Source organism: Chamaea fasciata, unplaced genomic scaffold (assembly GCF_029207755.1).
Source record: "Chamaea fasciata isolate MVZ Bird 193981 ecotype frontalis unplaced genomic scaffold, bChaFas1.0.hap1 SCAF_3, whole genome shotgun sequence".
Classification (NCBI taxonomy): Eukaryota; Metazoa; Chordata; class Aves; order Passeriformes; family Sylviidae; genus Chamaea; species Chamaea fasciata.
Genome location: NW_027094088.1, coordinates 16,901,412 through 16,910,532, shown reverse-complemented (window position 1 = coordinate 16,910,532; position 9,121 = coordinate 16,901,412). Strand labels below are relative to the sequence as shown.

At 46.7% G+C, this 9,121-nt stretch overlaps 1 protein-coding gene across 1 annotated transcript; it reads right to left on the bottom strand.

Moving 5' to 3' along the window:
- Window positions 1-2,598: 2,598 nt before the first annotated feature.
- On the bottom strand, window positions 2,599-8,598 carry SDE2 (SDE2 telomere maintenance homolog). The gene is made up of 7 exons (XM_066178163.1): window positions 8,444-8,598; window positions 7,480-7,597; window positions 6,818-6,929; window positions 6,114-6,283; window positions 5,327-5,438; window positions 4,323-4,719; window positions 2,599-2,888 (listed from the first exon to the last, which is right to left on the bottom strand). Exons 1-7 carry the CDS (start codon window positions 8,561-8,563, stop codon window positions 2,670-2,672), a joined length of 1,248 nt encoding a protein of 415 aa, XP_066034260.1. The 5' UTR covers window positions 8,564-8,598; the 3' UTR covers window positions 2,599-2,669.
- Between the last annotated feature and the right edge of the window lie 523 nt (window positions 8,599-9,121).

The window sequence follows — 9,121 nt, the reverse complement described above, 5'->3', positions numbered from 1 at the left end:
AATATTCCCAGCAGATGTTTCACAAGATGGCTGGCTCCTTATAAACACTCCTTTCCATACAGCCCAGACAGGTCTTTCAAGAGCTCCTTGCTCCTTTCTGCCCTGCAAGTTTTGTGTAAATTCCTGATTCCTCGTGCCTGGTTAGAGGCACCCAGTGAAGGCAGCAGGGAGAAGCAGGACAGGCAGCTCCTGCATTCAGGCCACCGGGACACTTTCTAAGCGTGTGCAGCTGCTAGCTCTAAACCCAGACTAACTATCCTGGATTAGCCCAGCCTTCAGCAGAGCTGGAAAACAATGGTGCCTGTCCAGCCCCTCCTCTACAGCTGGGTCAGGTCAAAGTTGTCACCTCCCTCCCTTCAGGTGTCATTAGGCATGTTAATCTGCAAAGCCACCCTAATTGCTCAGCTATAACCAAAGCCAAGCCAGCTGAGGTGGCGTTGCTAACAGGGGCGCAGGCATTACCATTTCCAGTTAAATATCTTGGAGAAAGCTTTAGGATTTAAAAATAGCACCTTCCCGAGAATAGGCATCGCTACAAACAAACTTTTCAAATGCCAACATTCTCCAGAAAGCAAAATGTAGGATAAGAATTGCGGGGCGATCTGAGGGATTGATTGTGACCGTTTCAGGAGCAGGCAGAGTGGTGTAAAGGTGACCCGGTGTCCGTGCCCCTCAGCAGCACTCGGGGCAGGTGCCCGGCGCTGAGGGGCGAGGCTTTGTCAGCGCTGCTGGAAGCGGACACATCCTCCGCGACAGCCCAGTGCCACCTACAGCAGCCAGAGGAGAAGCTGCAGCGCTCGGCAAACCGATGGAAGCAATTCCAGCAAAAGGGGTGTTTACGTGAGTGGCTCTTGAGGAACTTGTTTATTAGGGCCGTGCAGCTGAGGACAAGGGAACGGAGCCTTTTGGTTGACGGCCGGCAGCTGTTGTTGTGTCTGCTGGTGGTGATATTTCTAAACCTCCACCATTTCCTTCCCCCTATGACCTGTCCTGTTCACTGCTGTTTTGTGTACTAGATGTACTTATCTTTCTTTCCAGGAAAGAGATGGATCCGTATGAAGTGAGGAAAAGCCCTCCTCAGGCCTGTGCCAGTGTTTTCACTCCTTTCTTTTTTTCAATCAGTAACTCAGAAATGCCAGTGAAACATGAGGCAGTGCTTAGGTGTTTGAAATAGATGCATTCAAAATGACACTTCAGAAGTGTGACTTCTCTAAGTTGCACCACTTGCTTTTTGGGGAAGCGATTCTGTGGGAGAATGAACCTTTTCTCTGGGAAGATATTCACAGTTTTGATGCATTTACAACCAGAAACATCTTTGAAATCTAAAGCTACATAAATACTCAGGAAAAGACAGACGCGGGCTGCAAACTGCATTATCCTCTGGCCCTGGACTAGAAAGATCACTTCTGTTCTGGCCCTCCTACAGAGATAGCCCATATAACACTGGAACTGTTTCAGTTTACAGATATATATATATAATATTATTTTCAACTTTTGACTTTCCTGTTCTTGTCCAAATTCTTAAAAAGGTTCAAGCACTTCACCAACTTATTTCTCTTCTGTTGAAGGATCAGTCCAAGTCCTGTTGTTATCCAGCTGTTTCCAAAAGGATACCCTTTGAGCACGTGAAAATCCTGAATTGCCAGTGAGCACCCCTCTGGCTCTCCAGGCACAATAATGCTCTAGGCTAATCCTTGATGTGGGAAGATCCTAGAGCAATTGCTTGTTCTTTTTTAACTCAGCAGGAGCTAAACAATTCCCGAATAAACTTGCCGAAGTGTGGCGCTGGTTCAAGGCACAGATGTTGCCCTTTAAGATGGATGTAGGGCATTTCTTCTAATTCTGGCAGTACTGCAGTCAACACTGTTTGGTGCTACTGGTGGTTTAAAATATTCCAGTCCTTCTTCACCAACCAGTGTTTTCATGTAATCCTGCTGCTGTTGAGCTGGCACAAATTTGTTAGAGCCACATCAGGAAACTGATTTGGTTTAATAAGGAACCACAACACTAAAGGCAAGGTGACACACGGGGTAGGCTTGGAAGTGACTGCATCAGTGCAACTGGAGCTGGAGAACAGCTGCAGTGAGGGCAAATAACCTGGGTAGGAGATGCTGCCAAAACACACCATTAACATGGTCAATTCACTTTTGTCCCACACTCCCCATACTAGCTCCAAGAGCTGAAGGCTCTCTTGTCCCACACATTGTCCCTGCCTTTTAGAGAGCTGGTGACATCAAAAGGTTTGCCACCCAGGCAGGAACTGCCAGCATCTAACATCCCCACCCCATGAATTTACACCAGCAAAACTCCAACATGCTAAGGTGACCTCCCAAGCACCCTGCATCCCAGTTTCCTAATGAAACATTCAGTAAACACACCCATTTCCTTTCCACACAGAGTCCACCTGTCCCACCACAACCTCCATGAGATGTGATTTGCAGAGCTTCAACGTTTCTCTTCTTCCCCCAATACACTGTGGAACAGACCCCCACTGTGCAAGCACCGTGTCTATGACGAGATCCTTCCCACCCACCCATCCTTTCCATAACTCCTTGGGATGCTAATGTGGATGTGAGTTCAGAAGCTGGGGATACTCAGTTGAAAGGACACCAAGAGCTTTTATTTAATGACATCAAATACACATGCAAAAAAGGTAAATATTCCCAAATCTAACCAGAGGTTTTTCCTTTAGGGGGCTTTGCAAATAGGGATGGCTTGATCTGGTCTCTAGACAGACCCCTCACTGAAAAAAGCCTTGCTGCTCTTTCCTTCAAAGTGCCTCCACATTTCAGTCCCAAAGACATCAATCCCATCTTCAGCTTCTCCAAACCCAGGGCTTCCAGCTCAGCAGCAGAGTTGAATGCCAGCAGGTCTATTGGTTCTACCTCCTGAAAAGAGAAAAACATTTGAGAAAAATAAGAAAAACAGGAGTTCAAGCAGCACTTGGACAATGCTCTCAGGCACATGGTGTGATTCTTGGGGCTGTCCTGTGCAGGGCCAGGAGCTGGACTTTGACTCCTGTGGGTCTCTTAGACCTCATGAAATTCTATGATTATCCCCAGGAAAGTTCAATACTCGCAAGAAAACAGAATGAAAAACAAGTTCACTATCTTGCCCAGCAGTTCAGTAGCTTAACCTCAGACTCCAGAAGCACAGCAAAGCTGACAGCCCCTTTTCAGCCTGATGCAGGATATAACCAATATATATCCAGCAGGAGCAGGAAGGAGAAAGAAAAGTTATTCCTGATGCAGTTACACTGTAATTAAATAAATTAATTAAAAAGCATCTATGTTTAGAAAGATTAACCCCAAAAAACAAGTTGTGAAGTTCACGTCTCATCCTGCCACTAAAAGACAATACGGATTAAAATTTCATCTTCAAAGGAAATTGGTATATTTACAAATTGACTGAGTGTAAAAAGGACCCCTACAGATAGTCTAGTCCAATCCCAGGGCCTTGTTACAAAAAGACATGGAATAGACAGGGTAATTCAAATGCTGGAATTTACTAACACACTATAAAGGACACCAAAATCTAAGCCCATTTTGTTCAATATTTAAATGCACATACTGGTCTTATAGTTTGTACCAAAGAGACTTCAGAGCAAGTAATAACAGCAGTGGGAAGGAGAGCATTGTCCTTATGCACTCATCAAAAACAATTCTTGCCAGCAGAATCAGAACCTTTGTCCTGGTAAGCATAGGAAACCCCAACTGGTTGCCTCATTATTCTCACCCTACTTCTAAAAAAATACATATATTCATCAAGGACTACCATAAAAATATTTCCACCTGCAATAACAATCTGCCACAGCACTGGTGGAGTTTCCTGTTCTAGGAATAGAAAGTCTTGCAAATACTGAGCAAAAGGTAAACAGCAAAGAATGGTAAACATCCTGTTTAAAACTTGCCAGCTCTAATAGTACAGTAGATGACAAAGTTCTAATTGATCAGATCACATCCTAGGTCTTTTCCCTGTTTAACTGTAATAAACTTTCACACATCAGAGTTCATTTGTTGCCACTGGCAGACTTTCCACCCAAGGTGAAAAAAGGCAGAAAATCCCAGTAACTCTCTAGCCTGAAAAAAAGAGCTACACTTTGTTTTATTGCTAGAGTAAGCCCAGATTCAGTACCCCAACAAATTTTTAACAGTAATACTATGCAAAGACCCATAAAGCAGAAGTACTGGCACCCTCTGCTGCCAAGTATCAGTTTGACTTTCATCAACCCAGTGGCAAAAGCTACACTGCTGGAGCTTGTTTGCTTCTTCAGCTCTAAAAACAGCTGAAGACACACCACATTTTGTACTCTTTATACTTACTGTGCTCTGTGACTGGTTTGTTTCCTGTGCATTAGCAGGAACAATTTTTTGCTCTTCTTTCTGAGCTTGAGTCACTCCATGCTTTCCTTGGGCCACTTCCTTTGCGGGCTCTGTCATTTTGCTGTTTTCTTCAGCCAGAATTTCAGCCTGCCCACCACTGCACATCTCTCCTTGCAGATCTCTTCCAGGACCTTCTGGCTGCTCCAGTGATTTCTCATTTGCACTGGTAGATGGACTGTCCTCTGCTGAAGCCACTGAGCTGCTTGAATACTCATCTGAATTTCCAACACTTCCATTAGCACTGCTGCCTGATGGACAACTTCTGTCAGATGCACAAGGGGAGTCATCCCTATTGTCATCCTCACAGCCAGAGCCTGTGGCCTCATCCAATCCTGGCCTGGCACAGGGAATAAGTTACAAATTAACATGCATCCATCTTAACTTTTTTTCTTGTAAATAAAATTTCTTTAATTGCCACATTTCTCTTTCCAAAACCCACTTCAGAGAGATATAAGGAGCTATTCTAACAGCTATTTAGGTTAGTTTAGCAAATGGAAGAGCTGTCGACACTGAAAAGGACCTAGAAAGGCCCAAAACAGGCATTACAGCATTCCCCATACAGAAATGACTGGAATCTTTGACTTCTCTGTCATGTTATATTACCTCAAAGATGCCAGAGGAGAAAAGTAATCTTTATAAGTTCATTGTAAATATAATTCATTTATGAAGGAAAGGACAATAGGAAGTAGTAGAATATAATCATTTAGAAGGGGTGGGGGGAAAAAAGTGTCTATTTCTGCAAATGAAGTTTGTCCACTCCATCTGGGACAGAATTACAGGAATGCAGAAATCTTTACTTTCAGTTCTTTGATTTTATCAGTTAAGTTTTCTTACTTCTATTTCAGTCTACATCTCGGACTAGACTCTGCTCGCTTGCATGTAACTAACTTCTCATCCTTTTTAAGGCTTAAGACTGGAGTATAAAAACAAGGTACAACTCTTACCAAGGACATTTTCTTTTTTCAGATTTTGTTTCGCTCTTTCCAGGCTCACCCGGACGCTTCCGACTCTTGCCACTTTCTGATGACACTGCTTTGCTGGCAATAACCTGCAACCCTTCAAAACAAATTTGAAAGTGGACTTCATTGGTACACGATTCAAACACGTTGTAAATTCTACTTATCTTTTCACTTCAGATGCAATTTAAAACACGAATGGGAAAGAATCACTTTTGGTGACAAAGACTCAAAGCTTGAACATAAATTCAGTAGCAGCAAAAACTTTCCTACATGGATTTACTAAGGCACAGAGTCAATTAAAACTGGATTCCTGAACTCAACTATCAGGTTCTTCATCCCATTCAGCCTCAAGTTTCACTATCTACCTGACAGCAAGAGAACAATACAGGGATAAATAAAGTAACTACAAAGACCAGGAAGTGAAACAAGGTATTCTGCAGGTGGATCCAGTGTCTCCTTTTTATGTACAACCCCTTTATAGCTTCACTGTGTAATTCTTACAGCCCAACTAGCAACATCACCTTCAGAGAATCTGGCTCTTATTACAAGGTGACCTAGCAAAGCAAGGTGAAGCATCACTTGTGTCACACTGTTCAATGGAATTTAACAGGTACTGAAGACAGAGAGGAAAAACAAAATCAAGCTAATTTCACTGAAACTTAAGATTTCATTCAACTGAAAGAAACCAATTCTTTTTTTAATGTTCCTGCTGGTGTGAGGCTAAGAGGTTTGAGCGTGCTGTGCCCTGAGGCCGGAGGAGGCGGGGCCGTACCGATGCGCAGGGACTCCTCCTGGCGCTCGGCCATCTCGCGGTACTGCCGCTCGTACTCGGGGTCGGTGAAAGTGTGCCGCGGCTCCGCCAGCTTCCGCTGCAGCCGCTCCAGGCGCCGCTGCTCCTTCTCCGCCTCCCGCTCCGCCTGCTTCTTCACCCACTCCGCCATCCTGCAGGCGACACAACCGCCGAGCGTCAGGGCTGGCAGCGCCTGCTCTAACAGCAGCTCGCTGCTCTGCACTTACAGAATGCTGCCACCACCTGCCAGGACGGGACACAATGGGAAAAGGCAACAGGATCCAGCAGAATTACTGAGGAAACAGAGATTCTGCTACAGAGAACAGAGTAGGGTTTATTTTGAAAGCCAGGAACAGCTGTTAAGTTCACACATGCCCAAGACTGCGGTCTTGCAGCTTCAGAGAGAACTGTGAGAATTCCACACAAGGAATCCAAGACAGACTGCAGAACAGTCCCTCAGCCTCAGGCTGCAGTAAAATCGCATCTGTTTTTGCAAAAATAGAATTACAGTCAGGAAAGCCCTGCTGGCTTCCAGTCCACCTGCACTTAAGATTTCACTTTTGCTCTTTTTAGTATTCAAAATACCATTTCATTGCTACAACAGGCTGTCACTTGACCTCTTTTGCTCACAGTGAGCTACAGGACCAGGTTACTTTATAATTTCAGCTTCTGAGGAAATGCCTTACGCTTTCTCGTGATTGACGTCCCGCAGCCTCCTTCCACTGAGATCTCGACAAGCCTCTCTGTTTGTTGTCTTCTCAATCTGAGCACCAAGGGCTCGCAGCATTGACCCAAAGCCTTCCAGAGAAAAAAGTAATCAGGAATTAGCTAAACAGAGACATCTCGTCAATATAAGGAGCCGAGCTTAGGTTGAATTCTTTAGTTCTTTGGCCACTGAGAACTTGGCATTTATATGTTTTGGTTGCTTGTTTTTTTTTTAATAAGAGAAGATAAAGTCAATTAGGTCACATAACACACTCAAATCACAGACTACCTGTACCTGAAATATTTGTCCTACGTGACCATTGAATGAAACTTGGGAGCCTAAGATGATAGGTCCTTTTCAAAACAATTTCAACTCTGAAGTCACTTTGGTACATGTTACAGACTTCTGCTAATAGAGATAAGCTGAAAAGGGATGTGAGCAAGACGTGGACTGCAGCTTCCCTGGTCAATCCTCAGCTTTGCACAAACACTTTGGTTTTAGCTCAGAGACTCTGCATCAGTCATACACACAACAAGAGACCTGCCAGTATCTGAGGACTCCTGCTATCAGTATGGACTACGGCACAGCAGAAGTTTTTTAACCTAACAATCTAATCACTGATGAGCAGATTAAACAACAAACCTCCTTTTCCACCACAAAGCCTCGGCTCCAGGCTATAAACGATCCCACTCTGCAGCTCATCTTCATCATTGGCCAGTCGTCCATTACACTTCACATACAAGCTTTCTTCTGGGACGTTCTAAAAATGCAGCAAAATTGAACCAGATAATTAAGCCAGAGAAAATGAAACATTCTGACAAAGAAAATCATTAAGCAGTCATGTTTCCTTCCTTCCAGAAGGGAGGCAAAAAAATCAGGGAATCTGAAAAGCATGAACATTTTCTAACAGTGCTTGTTTTAATTCCTGGTTACCAAAGGATTGAACACAGTCTGAATCAGCTTGTAAACACAAACGGCAAAAAGCTCTACTATGGGAAAAATTCAGAAACAATCTGTGATGAACTGACCACAACCCTCATTCCCTGTCCTCCAGTGCCACTGGTGGGGAGAAGATAGAGCCTGGGAAAGAGGGAGCGGAGGAGGGAAAGTGTTTTTAAGATTTCTTTTACCTCTCATAATCCTGCCCTGATTTTGACTGGTAATAAATTAAGTTTACTTCCCCAAGTCAAGTCTGTTTTGCCCGTGATGGTGACTGCTGAGAGATCTCGACCTTTGCCCCCTTCTATTACATCTTCTCTCCCCTGCCCACCTGAGGACAGAAAGGTTGAGAGCGGCTTTGGGCTGCTCCTGGAGTCCTGACACGGTCAACCCACCACAACGTATATATAAACACACACATATATAATGTAGATAAGAAGCTACAGGGCTCTCTTACAGCAAACTCTCCTGCTCAGCTAAGCGACAGCGAGGACAAGCAAGGTGCGCACAGGTGGGCACCGTGACCGCCCGTCTGTGGGTGCCGGAGCGGTCTCACGGCGGGCCCGGCCCTGGGGCGGCCTGCGCAGCGCCGCCACACCGGAAGCGCAGCGCCTCCTGAGGCCGGAGGGCCCCATACTCGCCTCAGTCCCCGATCCCCGGCACTCACCAGCTCCCGGGCGCGGTCGCGGCGGAGGCAGAGCACGGTGCCGCCCCCGGGGGGCAGCGGCAGCGGCCGCACCCCCGATCCCAGCGGATCCCGCACCCACAGCGACCCCGGCGCCGCCATCGCTCCAGGCCCGCGCGGTCACGTGACGCGAGGGGGCGGGGCGATCGGGCCGGGCCGCGCCCCCTCACCCCGCCACCCCCCGCCCGGCGCCGCGCGGCCAGGTTCCGTCCCGATCTGTCGTTCGGGATCCTTATGTAAACGGTTAAAGGCGATTCCAGGGAGCCCTGCCGTTCCAATTCGCGGAATTCGTGCAGCCCGCCAGGCTGTGCGGCTTTCCAGAGCCCGTGACGGACGGAGCAGCGGGGAAGGCGCGCCGTGGCTCCCGCTGGCGGCGGCGGCGGCGGCAGCGGGAGGGCGGGAAGGGAGCGCTCGTGCCCCCTCAGGGAAGGAAGGCGCCGTGGTGGCACCGCCGACCACCGCAAGTGTAGGAAATGCAGCGGCGATGGGCAGCCCTGCGTTGTCCGGCCAAACACGGTGCAAATTTCACGCGAAGATTTGCAGGGCGATGGAATTCGATTCTGTGGATTCTTCGTCTTGTTTACTCCCACATGCGGATTTGCATAGGGAGGGGAACAGGCCCAGAACTCTGATATCTGGGGGCGATGCGCCTGATCCCAG